This window comes from Callionymus lyra, chromosome 14 (genome assembly GCF_982586985.1).
Source record: "Callionymus lyra chromosome 14, fCalLyr1.hap1.1, whole genome shotgun sequence".
NCBI lineage: Eukaryota > Metazoa > Chordata > Actinopteri > Syngnathiformes > Callionymidae > Callionymus > Callionymus lyra.
Genome location: NC_141831.1, coordinates 10,207,057 through 10,225,212, shown reverse-complemented (window position 1 = coordinate 10,225,212; position 18,156 = coordinate 10,207,057). Strand labels below are relative to the sequence as shown.

General features: G+C 34.4%; 1 protein-coding gene across 5 annotated transcripts in view; it reads right to left on the bottom strand.

Annotated features, from left to right (window-relative positions):
* Nucleotides 1-4,346: 4,346 nt before the first annotated feature.
* Nucleotides 4,347-18,156, bottom strand: part of ntm (neurotrimin) — a 497,741-nt gene continuing 483,931 nt past the window's right edge. For 2 of the 5 annotated variants that reach the window (XM_087807296.1, XM_087807293.1), the window contains 5 exons: nt 14,694-14,822; nt 10,423-10,543; nt 10,063-10,214; nt 8,267-8,302; nt 4,347-5,125 (listed from right to left, as the gene is read on the bottom strand). In XM_087807296.1, the coding sequence (XP_087663422.1) occupies nt 5,025-5,125; nt 8,267-8,302; nt 10,063-10,214; nt 10,423-10,543; nt 14,694-14,822 (539 nt within the window). In that variant the 3' untranslated portion in view covers nt 4,347-5,024. Of the gene's footprint in view, nt 5,126-7,787; nt 7,867-8,266; nt 8,303-10,062; nt 10,215-10,422; nt 10,544-14,693; nt 14,823-18,156 lie in introns of all 5 variants that reach the window. The other 3 variants (XM_087807295.1, XM_087807294.1, XM_087807297.1) reach the window with 3 other exon arrangements.

Sequence of the window (18,156 nt, the reverse complement as noted above, 5' to 3'; positions counted from 1 at the left end):
TGCTTGCTGGTAATTATGAGTTTCATTCTCCTCGCACTTGCTGGTTCCGTCCCTGGGGGCCCAAGAGATTCACTGGATAACATTGATATGGAATAAAGTCAGAAGCCTGGTGAGGGGGCAGTAAACTAGCTTTGAACTGCACAATGGGCCGAGTCTTAGATCATGGTAGAGCAGATATTGACCCACTAAAGAATGTATATATTTAGTCTCCCACGTGTATTCACACCGATTAAAGCTAGGAGAAGAACTTTAGCTTCTTTATATACTGAAGAATTAAAAAAACCTTACGATGGCTTTATATGAAATCAAAAGAAAAAGTAACGCCAGATCATAAAGGTTGACATCGTTATTAAATGTTTAAATTGCCTCAAACTGTATGAATATGTTGATACTGTGATTCATTTCTAGGATGTTGTTAAATATATACTTTTCTTCGCCATACTTGTTTCAATAGAAATTTTATTTTCGTACCTGATTTTGGAAGACGATGCCACTGAGGGGTCTGTATTAGCAAGAATCGTATCACGATACAGGTCTAGCACTACAATATATCAGGATATATATTCTGATACTGTAGTAACAAGTATATATTTGTAGTATTGTCAAGTACTTGACTCTGGTGTTGCAGAATTTACAGACCACATGACTCTTCACGAAGTCATAACTGCTTTAATTTGTTTTGGAACCAAAATATGTCCAAACAAAAAGTTTCATTTAAAAGGTGCTGGAGTCCACTGTATCCTCTTGTCCTCAGTTATAGCCGGGAATCCCGCGAGACTTCGTTTTTCCTATAGCTGCAGAGGGACATAATGACTGCTGCTTAAAACTCTTTTTTTTCAAATCAGTGTTTTTTTTTAAATCAGTGATACAGTATCACGCGAAAAATAATATCGCGATATATCGCAGACTCGTTGTTGGATCAGCGTCAACCAATCTCACGATTCTTTTTCCGGCTGATTCACACTGAGGACCCTCTCGCTGACGCATCATGGATCAAGTGTACATACGTAAAACTTGAGGTAAAACTTCTATCTTTGGACTGTACTAATCCTGGCTAGCCCGAGGGGTGTGTGTATGCGTGTGTGTGTGTGTGTGTGTGTGTGTGTGTGTGTTGTGGGGTGGTTGGATATCGTAATCGTACAGCGACTTACATCTGCCCGTCAGCCTTACTTGAAAGTCATTACAACACCTTATAATCTGACACAAACTCGGTAAATCCACACTGATCCCAAGTTTCCGGGAGTGAAAATAAACCGTTGGAAACTTAATTCCTTAGATATGTGCAGCGTTAAGATGTTGACTGCTCGCTTTAAACCTCTCAAGCATCTCCCTCTTGTATCCTAAAGCTTTTAATATAGGTTCAGGGATGAATGAAAATGAGAATAAAAAAAAGATTATGAAGCAACAGATCGTAGAGAAGGTTCAGTGTTGAGGTATAAGAACTCGGTTGAACAAAAGCAAGCTTTGATCGTATTGTGATGTTTAAATTAGGGTTGGTTAGATTTTCAGTAGATTTTTAGTTGGGTATTTCAACTCTTCTTTTTCGTATTTTTGCTCTGCCTTATGAAGTGTTTATGAATGGTTGCGATGAGAAGACAGTGACACACATTAGTTGGTTTGAAAGAAAACCAAAAATAAAAAAATGGGTTTAGCTTTTCGCTAAATGTTGATGCTAAGAGCTATGCTAACATATGCTAACATATGCTTAATTAAATGGGGGGGGGGGGGGGTTTCTCTATTTTACTTTATAAGGAAAACATGTTTCTATTCCCGAAGTAACGAAAGCAATCATTGATCTTGATGATATAAACGGTTCATAAGGCAGAACCGAAAAAAAAGTCAAATTATTGGGCTACGTTAACCAATAGGTAAAGGAACTGGTCAATGAACGGGCAGAACTGAATTCTGGGTGGGCACAATTATGGATTGATTCCATTCTAAGATAAAGAGAAAGAAAAAAACAATTTATAACTTTAAAAAATGCCACATTTTAACGATATAAGAGGCTCTTTGAAGTAAGCCATTTACTCAGGAGCTAATGACTACATTATAAACCCCCTGCCAATGACGTGTCGTGAGACTCCACGAACGATATCACATCATATAGCTTCACAGGGAATGAGACGATAGATGAAGAAGTTGCCGTGGCAACGCGACAACAAGAGCTACAATTTTAGTCATTGAAAGAAAGAGAAAGTGAAAAGAACCATTCTTTCTGAAAAGAATATAATTATGAAAACATAAAACAACCCTTTTCATTGATATGTTGAAGTGTAGTAGAACATAATACTGACTGCCTTTTAATCTGCCGCTGACTTTTAAGGGCTGTTATTTGAGGAAATGACGTCCAGACAAACTGTTTAATTCAGGCCTGACTGACTCTTGAAAGTAGGTGGTGAGTGGGAGACGGAAACTTCACTCGTATTTAAAAGAAAAAGGTCTGTACGCCGGGTGACGTTTGCCACAATTATATTTGAAGAGAACTAAGTTTGCTCCTTTGGAGCTGAATCAATCACTTAATAACTTTAATAAAATATGTTTCTAGCTTCAGTAGCTACAGTAGTTGTGTTGGATCAACTAGCAACTGTTCCTCAACTTGTTCCGACGTAATTAAGAGCTCACAAGCAACACATTTTTTTTTATTTCTCCGTTCCTTGATGGATGTAATGAAGTCCCTCAGCCGCTTGAGAAACGATTCATCGACCTAAAGGCTGAGAGCTAATAGAGAAAAGAAAGGGATCAATCAATCTGTTGGTCAGCGTTCCTCCTCGGGACACGAGAGGCGATAAATGACGGGATTTCATTTCCTCGCTCCATAAACCCTTCAGCGGTGATGCTTTAGAAGATAAGGAAAAAGTTGTTTTTTTGGCATGAATGTAACATAGAAAAACTGTTATTAGGATGAATTGGGATTTTGATATTTGAACTTGATGGATCTACTGACTCCTTTAAGAAACATCTTAAGACGTTTTTATTTGTTTAGGCTTTTCCTTGATTTTCTGGTACTAATGTTGTGTTATCAGTTTTATCTTGACCTTTAAAGTATATACTTTATTGAGTATTGTTTTGATTGTTTAAGCGCTTTGTGACCCTGGTCTGGAATAGCTCTATACAAATAAAGATTACTTACTTACTAACTTACTTACTTATAGTTTTCTTGTTTTCTTGAATTTATTGTAGATGTGAAAGTCTGGTACAACGGAAGGTACATTTGTTTGGACAAATGTAACGATGAGAAGAAAATTATCTTCAAAAAGTTTCATTTAATAAGTGGATATGTTGACATTTTCCTACTAAGTTCCTATAATAATAGCTGTGATATTGTACTTGTTTCTTAGAGTTACTGTTTTTAATTATAAACACCGTTTTAGGAAAACTTTTTGAACAATTTTTGACTGTTTTAAGGACAATTTTTGTAACTTTCTAGAAGGAATTCGGTTGAGGAAGTAGCCTCTAGTCTAACACTAGTGTAGAGCAGTGGTGGGAAAATACAGTTACTCAAGGGCCACGTATAAGTGGAATTTGTAAGGGGCCGTCAAGCAATAATAAAAGAGTGAAAAGTAGTGATGGTCTGATGACGCTTCATGAAGCAGATTCAATATTTTCAGAGTCCACAAGATGGCAGTCTCTCCACTAATTTTCTTTGTTTTTGAACATCTGCTCTAATGAAAGATCACGTCATTTTTAAACTGATGGCGCCACCTACTGACCTCCAAACAACATGGCACTGTTTCATGAATCTTCAGCAGACCATCACTAGCGAAAAGTATAAGATCAAGCTAAATATGCAACAAAATATTATATTGATATTTATTTAATATAACCTTTTTTTAAATCTGATTTTAAAACAATTTTTTCCAAATATTTTTTTGTACAAAAGCAGGAAAAAAAGTCCCTAAAAAAATGAAAACGTGTCTTCCAGGGCTCGCAGAAAAAAGGAAAATCTACCAAAGATTGTTGAAATAAAGTAGACTTTAACAGGAAAAAAAGTAATGTTCAAATTGGATGTATGCATTTGTATTTAAACTTGGAAAATGAAAAAAAAATGTGCCGCCACATTTTTAATTTCTTTTAACATTTATTTTGATGATTAAACTTTCCGTGTGCTAACAAATAACTTCTCTTTATTTATACACAAGTGGCATTTTTTTACAAGACAATTTTGGTCGATTTTCCAATTGAGAGAAGCGGAAAAGTCCATTAAGAAAAAAAAAAAAGATATATAATGAAATATAACTTTTTCAACCCAAAAAAACCCCCATCACTTTAACTCATATTTTGTCAGATTTAAAGCTGTATTTTAAATCACCCCCCCAGAAAAAAAAAGTACACTGAAGTGACGAAAATGTCCTTTAAGATCTACTTCATTATTTCGTAGTTAAATCTCGACATACATTGAAAACAATAGAAGCACAGTCGACATAAAACTAAGAATCGCATTATAATTAAATACAACTTTACATTTTCCCTTTTTAAGAATCTAAAAAGTCAAACATCAAGGGAAGGAAAAAAAAAATCAAAATGAAATCATTTTACAACTTCAAGTGAACATCACTAGACTGCTTGAATGACTGTAACATAAAACCGAATGTTACTTATTACACCTTGAATGTACGATTTAGAGCAGATTTGTCGCTTTTCTCTTTTCGATCGATTTTTCTCCCCACGTCATCGTCCTGGTTCGAGGTATTTCCATTCAACCTCTCACGCTTCTCGCTAAAAAAAAAGAGCTAAACGTGAAGTGCGGGTCAAAAATCGACACAAATCCACGACATTTAATCTACTTTTTTTTTTTTCTATGTCGAAAGAAATAATTCAACGAAAATTTAAGAGTAAAACCATCGAGTAAGCGTTGAATAAAACAGTTGTTACAGGAATCTAGGAACAAATGTTTTAAAGTCACATGGGGATGATTTATGCACTTTGATTTGCATCAGTTCATGGTTCCGGGTTGAACAAAAAAAAAGAAAACGACAAAAAAAGACGCGCTCAGACACACGTGACGCTCTTATTCAAATCTCTTTTCAAAACCGGAGCAGGATTGGCAGGATGGCGATGAAGAGGAGACAGGTGTGCGAGTGGACTCCCATGGCGGCGCCGCTGCCGTCCTGAACTGCTCTCGGTCCTGACGGGGAAATAAAAAAACATCTTTGAGATCTTTCTCTGGAGTTCTGAGGCGACGACAGCAGGTGAGCTTTTGCTTTGATTCTGTCTCCGTTTTTTTTTTATTCATACTGTTTAAAAAAAACAAAACTATGAAGAAGACGTCTTCATCTAACACTAAAAATGCTACGTTGAGTTTATTTCTGTCAACCCTGTCGCACTCTCCTCATCGCTTTACCGGAACTCTTTAATTCAGTCATTACTGCTCTTTCGACTTCTTTATGTTGGATTTAAAATTATAATATTTCTATTTAACATCACATTATAAAGACAAATTATGTTTTTTTTTTCTATTTGAGGCGTCAACCTTTTGCTAGGTTACAGAACGTGTAAGGTAGTTTAACTTTAAAAAAAACAACTAAACTTAAACAATAATAATAATTAATATTTAGCTAAAAATAATGATGTTCATTCATAGTAATTTACACTTTTACAAATACACTGTTTCTTTAAGTGACATCTAAGGCAGCATGAATGTATTTATTTTACAAAAATTTGATTTAACTTGAAAGTGACAAAATCTTTTTGTTGAAATGATCTTTTCTTATGGACTAAATTAATATTAAATTTCACAGTAAAAATAATTACTTTGATTCTTAACTATACTAATAATAACAAAAAATCTTTAGCTTAAAATCATGATGTTCATTCTGGAAATTTATGATTTAAAATATATATATATTTTTATTTTATTCACGGGAAATTTTGGTTATATTAAATACATCTTTATCTATATCTATATATATATATATACATAAATATATATATAAATGACGAATACACATTTTATAATGTTTATATTTACATTTAATGTAATTCAATGAAGTGTTAATGAGAATCAATTTGTCTAATATTATATATTAATGATTGAAATGATAGATATTATCTTAATTCCACAAAAAGTTTCAATTCACTTTTTGATTTTTATAATTATGTTTAATTAAAGGCATTGAAAAGTTAAACCAGTTAAAACTTAATTAACTTGAATACCTATAATAACAACATTTAATCGTGTTTTTTAGGGTATTTTTTTGTTGGAATTGAAAAATCAATCCACCTTTTGCGATGAATGGAAAGTTAATATTAAACTATAACTTGATCAATTTTTAAAAGACCAACTTTTCATGAAAAAAGTTATAATATTTATAATAATAATTACGTTTTTAAACAATTCTGAGTGGATTGATTCGTGGACAAATGGTAACTTTTCCCCTTTGAAGTGAGCCGCACAATAAACAGTCATTTCCCATGAGTCTTTGGGGGGGGCGGGGGGTGGTGGGAGGGGATCTATCCAATTATTGCAGCGACGTGGATTAGCCCTAATCCTGCGTTTGGCTAATTAGAAAGATGACGGCAGACAAAATCAAAGCCATTGAATGCGATGCTGCGTGTGATGCGGTTGACATGGCGACTCATGAGGGTTTGATGCGGGGTCACAACAACAATCACGGATCAGTCACAGCGTCTCAATCCTCACACCTGAAGTGTCTTTTTAACCCTTTGTTTGGTCTCTGGGTCAAGGTGACCCGAAAGCCCCGAAAACAAATGTGTTTGTGGCATCCCTTGTGTTGTCTCCGGGGTCTGGCTTTCAGGAATATGAATGCAGTGGTGAAGGTCGTTCATCTTGACCCCAGAGACAACACAAGGGATACCACGAACACATTTGTTTTCAGGGTTTCGGGTCGCCTTGACCCAGAGGCAACACAAGGGTTAAGGAAATCGGAATTTCCGAATGAAAAAATGTGGTTTTTAAGACCATTTCTAGAAGACAAATTTTGCACAAAACTCTAATAACTCATGCTTTTCTTGCCATTATATTTACAAACTTACCTTATTAAAAAAGAGCAGAAATGTAGCATACGAGCAAAATCAAATGCTAAGTAAATAAAACAAATTTGAATTGAGAACGAACATAATGCAGGGAAATCTGGTCTTTTTTTTTTGTATGTATGTGTTTATTCATTTATTTTTTTTAGACCGTAACAGGCGTCAAGATGCAGGCTCAAATTATTTCTAAAGAAATATACATCATATATACTATCAATAAAAATATTATTAGTCTAAAAACAAGTGCCATGATGAGTATAGATGCATAATATGATATATTTTTTAAAATAAAACATTCAGATAATTTTAATCAATACACTATATAAACTGAAAATGTTACTGAAAACATAAGTGTCTTGATGTGTTCAGTTCAAGTTAAAAAAAAAAACAGTTTTATTTTCTTTATTTTAATTCTATAAAACAGACAGTAATAGTCAATACATCATATACGATCTACATGTTTTTTTTATATATATATTTTATTGCCATGCCCCTTAAAAAGAGGTTCAACATCTTTCTATCGATCTGATTTCTACCTTTATTAGTCCTTTTTTTTCTTTAAAATTGCCTGTTTTGTATTAATTCATCCTGCAACAAAATTTTGCTTACTAAGAAAATACAAATAAATAATCTATAGACACGAATTAGTTAAGTTAAGTTTGACACATGTTAACTATGGATCAATTAGGATCAGATACAAACACCAAAACAAGGTCTAATTGAATAAAAACAAACAAAAAAAACATTCTGCCATAACGCTGAATCAGCAGGATTTTAAAAGGAATAATTTTCTCTACCTTTATATTTTTTTCCCGTTTTCTTCTGCAATTGTCTCCAAGAAAGAGTCGTCTTGATGAGCCTTAAATGACTTCGGGTCTTTCAAAATAAAACATTCAGGCAGTAATAATCATTTAATCTGATTTCACCTTTGCCCTTTTTTTTGTTGCTAAAGATCCCATTTTTATATCAATAAGGATGATTTTTACACATGCAACAATGAATTATGGGTGAAAATGTGAGAGTTGAGACACAATAGATTCAAAAATCAAACACGGTGATTAGTGACGAATACTTACAAGGCATGCAAAATAATCAAAATGGCCGCAGAAAGAAGGTTAGGAAAGAAAAAGGGAAAAAAAATGAGATCAGCAAGGAACATTGATAATATCAAAGATTGATTGACAGTTTCTGTGGAATGAAAGGGCGAGCGCTGGAAATGAAAGATGTCGGTTTTCTGCATGCGAGGTCATGCACGTGCGACAAGCCAAATACTGACCTTGCAATAGCGTTGAACTAGTGGGTTCGATGACCACTAAACACCAGGAAACACACGAAAAACAGAGCGACAGGTCGGAAAAAAACAGAGCAAACGGCAAAAACGCATGTGACACAGCAGGACGTGGACGAGGATCTGATACATTCCCAGAACAAATCCGTGACAACTTGTGATGTTACAAACTTCATGTGCTTGAAAAACTAATAATAATAAGGATTATTATCAATAGTTGTTGATTAAATTCCCTTTTAAACGATTATTCTGTTTCTCGATCTGTCGCCTTAAGATCGAAAAAAGCTCTTTTTGAACAAACCCAGAGAATCTTTGCACAAAGATGTTTGTTTTCGATGCGGTAAAAAAAAAAAGTCTACAAGGTCGAGCTTATATAGTCTCGCAAAGTGCTGCTTGTTCTCTCGTACGAAACAGTAGTTACTTATTCCACCTTTGGAAGAAAACAAAGTACAAAAGAATTTCTGTAAAGGCAACAAACAAAGAAAAAGGACTATACACAAGTTTTTGTGTTTGTAACCTTTACAACACAAAAAGAGTGGCAAAAATATTTAAATAAAAGAGATAAAACAAGAAGATCCTTCTTTTTTAATATTTTAGATTTATCGTCTACGGCATAAAATATTACTTATTTTTAAAAATAGCATAAGAATAAATGAACAAGGTAAAAGATAGAAAATCAATTCCTCATAAAAACTCAACTCACTTTTGGTCAATTTGTTTATCAATGATTTTAAGGTTAAATTTGTCACATAAAGTACATTTTAAGTGAAAGAAAAAATGAAAAACATTGCACGAAAATGCTGAGTCGGTAGGATTTTGTTAGTAACTTTCACTAATTTAACTGATTTTCTGATTAATCTGACAGATTGATTTTCAAAGTAAGTTTCTATCAAACTGAACTTACGATTGCAAATACAATAAAAAAACGACTGTATTCAGACGCAAATAAAATCATCAAACGGGAGGATTTTTAAGTTAAGTTTGACACACATTACTATGGATAAGGGTCGACTAATAAAAGCAAACATAAAACAGTATTTCCGACAAAAAACGAGCTTGGAGGGAATTAAAAACAAATGCAAAAAAATGCTGAATCAGCACGATTTTGTTTAAAATATTATTTTATAAAAATTATAAAAAAGATTTTCAGGAAATTTGAACGAAAAAAAGTGGGTTTTATTCAAAATAAATACAAATATTCTGACTCACTTTTTTATTTAATATAAAACACCAGAGTTAAACTCATATTTCATTAACCGACGAGTTTCAATAGCATAGCTAGCATCGGGCAAATTAAGTTCCAAGTCAAACAGACATTTACTTAATTAAACTAAACTAAATTATAATTATAATAATAACAACATATTATTAGACATCTCAAGGCTTTTAATAATGTTGTCACTTGCGATAATAATAGATAAAAAATACCCAAAAGTACGAGTTTCTAGACTAAAAGATCAAATAGGAAATTGATCTTTTTACTGACATTACTTTACCGAAATGAACACGTCTGTATCATGTAGTTCATGTTCATAACTGTAGTTCTTTAGTTCAGCCACTAGATGGCCATCACCATTCCCAGTGAGTGTGTTCGGGTCAGCATGGGAACGGCGAAGATGTTACGGGATTTCGTTTTGGGATCTGTACTAGTAGCTTAGCGACTTCGCGTCACCCGACTACAATTGAACATTAAAACCGGAATAAAATCTAGATTTTAAGTTTTTAAACATGTCTAAGTGTGTGTTTTGGTCGTTTTAGGGTTTGAGTTATAGTCTAAAACTCACCATACAGGAGCAGGTTGGTGGTGGCGCTCCCGAGTTTGTTGGTGGCGACGCACGTGTAGTTACCGTAATCTGCGTCGGACACGTTGTAGAAGGTCAGTTTGGACAGAGATCCCAAGGTGATGATCTCCATGCCGTAGAACCCGTTTAAAACCCTTGAGTCAGCAAAAAAATAAAATAAATAAACGCATTACAGCAACATTGAGCTGCGGCAGAACATTTTGATTTTATTTCAATACTGATTTCATGGGTGACTTAATGATAAACTCTTTATTCTGGTTGGACAGACACTCAGTCAATGACATCAATGTTAAAGCCAAGCATGAAAAAGAAACAATCCATTCCAGTAAAAACCTTCATCACCTCCTGTCGTCTTTGTACCACTCGAAGTCGGCCTGAGGAACGGCGTCGGCCTCGCACTCCAGAACTCCTCGCTGGCCCAGAGTCACGCCAACATCCCTGCCCTCCGATAAAGTTGGAGCGTCTACGATGAGAAGCAGCACAGTCGGAGAAACGGGGTTATGCCTGAGACGACTTCAAGAGATCCCTCCTGCGTCGATAATCAATAATTTAAAAATTCAACTCCATTTCTTAGAGCACTCGTATTTTCAGAAACTGGTGGTTTTCAAATGTTGGTGAGCCTCCTATAGGGGGCGCCAGAGCAGAGAAAGAATAAACCTGAAATAAAAAAAAATATATATATATATATATATATATATATATATATATATATATATATATATATATGCATATGAAGTGCAGTAAAAGAAAAATGACAAATTTTTCCTTGTGTAAATAAGGAGGCAATGTATCAGTTTGTTGGCGTCATGAGTAGGATTGAAAAGTTATAATGCCATGGAAAGAGAATTTAGTTTCTATGTTTCTTATAAAACTTCTGATGCAACATTGCTGACATTTGATAATCGACAGATATGATCCAGAAACCAACAAAGATCAAGGTCAAAGATAAATGATTGATGAAAACACTTATTTTCAATGAATATTATTTGTTTAACATTTAACAGACTGACCTGGGAAACTAGATTTATCACGAAGCAACTGCTTCATTTCAATATCATTTTATTTCAATGTAGGGATGAAGATGAAGATGAAGATGACGACGGTGGTCAAGGTGTAAGAGGGAGAAGATGACGATCAAGATAATAGAGATAAAGATGAAGATAATGATGAGGATGAAGATGATGAAGCAAATGAAGAAGTTGATGATGACAAAAATGATGACGATGAAGAAAAAAAAGATGAAAATTATTAAGAAGAATATGATGAAAATAAGGATAAGGATGACGATGATTTTGAGAATAATGAGGATGAAGAGGATAAGGATGAAGAAGAAAAAGAACAGGGTGATGATTATAATGATGATGATGATGAAAATATAGAGAATAATTAAGAAAATTTAATAACAGGATGCTAATGAATACAATGAAGAACATAATGATGATGAAGATGATGAAGAAGAAATTAAGAAGAGAATGAGGAATACAATTTAAAAAGATGATGATGAGGAGGTTAAAGAAGAAAATTAAGAAGATGATGATGATTATATGATTAAGATGAAGAACATAAGAAAGATGATACAATGAAGATGAAGATGAAGATCTTGAAGTTGATGAAGAAGATAAAGAAGTAAATAAAGAAGAGGATGATGAAGAAAATGAAGATGATGATGAGGAAGATTAAGAAGAAATGAAGAAAAGGGTGATGATAAAGAAGATTAAGAAAATGACAAAGATTAAGAAGATAAAGAAGATGATGAAGAAGATTGAGAAGAAAATGAAGAATAGGATGATGATGAAAGAGATTAAGAAAATGACTACGATTAGGAGGATGATGAAGATGATGATGAAGAAGATTAAGAAGAAAATGGAGAAGAGGGTGTTGAAGAAAATGAAGGTGATGATGAGGAAGATTAAGAAAATGACGAAGATTTAGAAGATCTTGAAGATGATGAAAGAGATTAAGAAAATGACTACGATTAGGAGGATGATGAAGATGATGATGAAGAAGATTAAGAAGAAAATGGAGAAGAGGGTGTTGAAGAAAATGAAAGTGATGATGAGGAAGATTAAGAAGAAAATGAAGAAGAGGATGATGATGAAAGAGATTAAGAAAATGACTAGGATTAGGAGGATGATGAAGATGATGATGAAGAAGATTAAGAAGAAAATGGAGAAGAGGGTGTTGAAGAAAATGAAGGTGATGATGAGGAAGATTAAGAAGAAAATGAAGAAGAGGGTGATGATGAAGAAGATTAAGAAAATGACGAAGATTTAGAAGATCTTGAAGATGATGAAGAAGATTGAGAAGAAAATGAAGAATAGGATGATGAAGAAAATGAAGATGATCATGAGGAAGATGAGGAGAAAAGAAGAAGAGGATGATGATAAAAAAGATTAAGAAAATGACGAAGATTTAGAAGATAAAGAAGATGATGAAGATGATGAAGAAGATTAAGAAGAAAATAAAGGAGAGAATGAAGGACAAAATAAAGAAGATGATGACGTTAGGATGATGAGGAAGATTAAGGAGAAAATGAAGAAGATGATGAAGGAGAAAACGAAGAAGAAGATAATGATGATGAAGAATATATTGAGTTGAAAGTTCTGATCAGATCATGAAACTTTATTAAACCCAGAGAAACAAAAATGATTTTATTTCTCTTGATATCATTTCCGCTGACATTTAAAAATAATCCCATAAACCCCTGAATTAAGAGAAACCAAAGATGCTCTTGTGGCGACGAGTCACGAAAAATATGTTGACATTTGATATTGAGTGAAAATATTGAAGGGAGTTTAATCTGCAGGAAAATCTTCTCAAATTGATTATTCTGGCAAGAATCGGTGTTTTTTCATCATTCTGAGAGAGGAGTTGTTTACACGCAGTCTGACGAGGGGTCAGAGGTCACATAAACACGGAATGTAAAACAGGTGCTTGTTTCCAGAAATCCAGTTGTGTTCAGTCAATTATTCATGACGAGCAGGAACAGATGTTGGATTTCTTCTCGGCAGCATCTGGACCGAAGGAAAACATGTTGTGATGCTGAACATGGTGGAGAAGAGGACGTCGCCGAGCAGCGTCGCACATGTGACAGGAAACCAGGCGTCATGTGGAAGAGGAGGAAGATGAAGATAACGATGAGAGAGATGAAGATTATGGTGATGATGAGGATGATGAAGAAGAAAAGGATGATGATGAAGATGATAAAGATGACCTTGACGACGAAGAGGAAAAAGACGAAGATATAATCGACGAAGATGACGAAAAGACAAATAATAACATAATGGGGATCAAATCCAGGTGAAGATGATGATGACAAAGATGAAGATTTAGATGAAAATGAAGATAACGATGAAGATGACGATGAAGATGAAGATGAAGATGACGAAGTTGAAAACAACGGAGATGAAAACAACGAAGATGAAAACAACGTAGATGACGACAAAAACAAAGAATAAGACGATGACAATGAAAAATCAAGATAATGATGATGAAGATAAATGTGAAGATGAAGATGAGGATGAGGATGAGGATGAGGATGAGAATGAGGATGAGGATGATGACATAGATGAAGATGAAAACGACGAAGATGACAAAAGACAAAGAATTAGATAATTGGGATCAAATCGAGGTGAATATGATGATAATGATGAAAATGAAGATTTAGATGAAAATGAAGATAACGATGAAGATGAAGATGACGAAGATGATAACAACGTAGATGAAAAAAACGAAGACGAAAACAACGTAGATGACGACAAAAACAAAGAATAAGACAATGACAATGAAAAATCAAGATAATGATGATGAAGATAAATGTGAAGATGAAGATGAAGATAAATGTGAAGATGAAGATGAAGATAAATGTGAAGATGAAGATGAAGATGAGGATGAGGATGAGGATGAAAATGATGATGATGATGATGATGATGATGATGATGATGAGGATGAGGATGAAGACGAGGATGAAGATGAAGATGAAGGTCAGATAAAGACGAGGATGCGGATGAAGACGAAGATGAGGTAAAGATGATGATGATGATGAGGATGAAGACGAGGATGAAGATGAAGGGAACACGAAGACGAGGATGAGGATGAGGACGAGGACGAAGACGAAGATGAAGATGAAGATGAAGACGAAGACGAAGACGAAGACGAAGAAGAAGACAAAGATGAAGACGAAGTCGAAGACGAAGACGAAGAGGAAGACGAAGACGAGGAGGAAAAGTAGATGGTGATGATGACGATGATGATGATGATGATGCTCAGCAAGGAGAAGGAGTTGATGAAGATGATGATGAAGACAAACATAAAGATAAAGATAAATGTGAGGATGAAGATGAAGACGATGACGATGACGATGATGAAGAAGGTCATCATGGTGAAGAAGATGATGAAGATGATGAAGAATCAGTTTTCTTCACTTTTTTAATTGCTCCCTGGTCTTCAACCTCATCTTCACCTTCATCTTCATCACTTGTTTCTTGTTTCTTCCATATCAAGACAAGCGTTGAACTAATGTTTCTCTCTTTCATCTCTTCTTCGCAACGATTCAGAAGCAGGAAGTGTTAAATCATGTCTTGAACTCCCGTATTGAACTTTATCGAACTCACAGTTGACGATGATGTCGACAGTCTGGGCGTCAGTGTCGATGTCGTTGACGGCGCTGCACTCGTACGTCCCGGCTCGCTGTCTGCTGATGGACGGGATCTCCAGGTACTCGTCGTCGGACGCCATCTCACCTGTGAAGGAGGTGAAGGTTTGATGCTGATGCTGTCTCACAGTTACGACCACAGCGTTGACAGCATTTTTTTTTAAAAGGCAGAATACATAAAAAACACACACAACACATTTCATGAATTTGCTTCAGTTTTTCAAGTTGTTTCATTTTTTTTGGCACTTTTTTTTAAAACAAAGTTCGAAACGCATCTTAAAAAAAATCACAAACTGCAGAATCTTTTTAAATATTTTTTATGATTTTGTAACCATTTTAAAGGACTGTGAGTCTTTTTCCATTTTTTTTCCCTTTTTTGGGGAGTTCGTAACTTTGTCTTAACAGTTTAAACATTTTTTGCACTTTTCTCAAAAAACAAAGGTTTAAAATCTTTCTTTTTTTTTTACAAACTACCAAAAACTGCTAGTAATTTTGTTTGAAGAGTTTATAAATGTATTTTAACGTTTTGTTATTTTGTTTTTCACTTTACTCTCCAACAAAGATGCAATTTTTTTTTCAAAATGCAAAAATGACAAAAGTTTTTTACTATTGATTCAGAACTTTTATTTTCAATGTTTTTCTTTTTTGTAAGTTGTACATTTTTTTTGCACTTTTCCCTAAAATAAAGCTGAAACCAAAATAATGTTTTTTTTTTTTTTTTTACTTATATGAGTTTGTATATTTTTCAAGATACGCGAGTTTCAGTGTTTTCATTTTTTTTTGTAAATGTGTCTAAATAATATACAGTATATATATATATATATATATTTGCACTTTTATCAAAAAAAGTAAATTAAAAAGTAAAACTAAAACTAAATTTCAAATTCATTAAAAAAATATATGTTAACTGCAATAACTTTGTATATTTCTTTCAAATCTAAAAAAACCCCCGACAAATTTGTTATGATGGATCTAGAATTCGTTTTTATCCTTTTTTAGATTTGTAATTATGTTTTGCACTTTTTGTTTTTTTCAGTGAGTTCCGAGTCTTTTTTGCAGTTGACGATTAAAAAAAGTTGCAAACTCTGTGAAAAACTCAATAGATATAGAATTATATTAATAAATTCATAAAAATTAAAAAGCACTGAAACTTGTCATTTCTTTTAAAATGTATACGTTTGTTTGTTGATTTTGTAAATTGGTCTCATTAGCCATAATAGTCTCTCATGCTTTTAATTCAACATTTATATTTATTCATCATTTAAATCCTAGGACGAAACGATAAAACTGTCCGATTTCTTCTTCATCAGCTTTTACGAACGCCTTGTTGTTTTAACAGGGAAGTACAGTAAGTAAGTAATATTTATTTATATAGTGCTTTTCCAGACCAGGGTCACAAAGCGCTTAAACAAACAAAACAATACTCAAAAAAGTATATACTTTAAAGATCAAGATAATACTGAGAACAACACAGGAGTTCCAGAAAATCAAGGAAAAGCCTGAACAAATAGAAACGTCTTAAGATGTTTCTTAAAGGAGTCAGTAGATCCATTAAGCGCAAAGAGAGAGGAAGATTGTTCCAAAGCTTAGGAGCAACAGCCTGAAAAGATTTCTCTCCTCTGGTCCTGAGTCGTGTTCAGGAACCATCAGTAGATTCTGATCCACAGACCTCAGAGCCCGAGCTGGGGTGTAAGGCTGGATCAGATCACTGATGTAAGGAGGAGCCTGACCATGAATAGATCTGAAAATAAGAACCAGAATTTTTAAAGTTGATCCTGAAAGAAACTGGAAGCCAGTGAAGAGTTTTAAGGATCGGAGAAATGTGAGTTCTTCTACTAGAGCGGGTCAGAATTCTGAATCAACTGCAGGCGAGACAGATCCTTCTAGTTAAGACAGACTTCTTGGAAGTGGCCGACCGTCGCCGACACACTGGTGTGTGTCCTGCCGTGACATGGAAGCGACACACGGGGACATCAAGGAGACACCAGACAGTCGTCCAGTCCTCAGAAGAAGAAAGCCCGAAGAGAGGCTTAGAGTCTGGGGAGTCGCTCGGGGAAATAATGTAACCTTTCTGTGTCCCTGAAATGCCATCGTCCGACTTCGGAGCAAGAGAGAAAATTGGCTGAGAAGGGGGAGTGCCAGGTCCGTGTGGTGCTGCGGCGGAAAATAGTTTGTTTTTTTTAAAAGAAGATGCGTTCGGGGCAGAGGATGTGGAGTGAGAGAGAATTTGAATTGATGAGTTTAGAGTCGAGGAAATAGAATTGGACTGGTGGACAGTATCTGTTAATGGACGAGTCAAAACAAACCCGAGGAGTCGTGATGGTGGAGATTGAAGTTTTAGGTGCAAATAGATTGAAAATAGATTCTTAGAGGAGTAAAAAAAACACTCACTCGTTTCCATGACCTTGGTGTGACACGGATCGGGTCTAGTCACTGTTTAAATCAGGGGTCTCGAACCCAATACATTCTTATTGAGACGGCAGTTTTTTAAAATTCAATTTTTTATATTATATTACATTTCAATTCTATTGATTTTATTTTTGTTTAATTTTTTTTTGCATCATCACACATCTTAACTATATAACACAGTACTTTTCTATTATTTTATTAGGCAAACACACCTTTACCTTCCCACACACACATATACACACACACACACACACACATATACACACACACACACACACACACACACACACACACACACACACACACACACACACACACACACACACACACACACACACACACACACACACACACACACACACACACACACACACACACACACACACACACACCTGCCCTTAACAGTAAAGAATGGCTCAATATAAATAAATATGAAAAAAACTAATTTAAACTTTATAAACATTGTTTTTAAATCTGTAATTGAAAATTGAAGTGTACTGCCAATGCTACTACTCCTACTCTCTACATCTAGGACTTCTACTTTTACTACTTCTACAACTACTTCTACTACTACTCTATTTCTGCTACTACTACTACTACTGTTTTGCTACTGCTACTACAACTTCTACTGTTACTACTACTAAATTTACTTCTTCTTCTACTTCTTCTATTACTTTTACTTCTAATACTAGCACTACTATGTATGCTTCTACTTTTACTTCTACTACATCTACTCCTACTTCTATTTCTACTACTGCTACTACTACTACTACTACTGCCACTGCTACTGCTACTGCTACTCTATTACATCTACAACTTCTAATACTAATTTTGCTACTGCTACTAGTCCTACTACTACATTTACTTCTACTTATTCTACTTCTACTTTAGATTATACTACTTCTACTACTACTACCAACAACAACAGTAACATCAACAACAGCAACAAAAAACATATATTCATATAACAATTATTAAAAAAAAAAAATTAAAATGAGGTGAATCTTCAAATC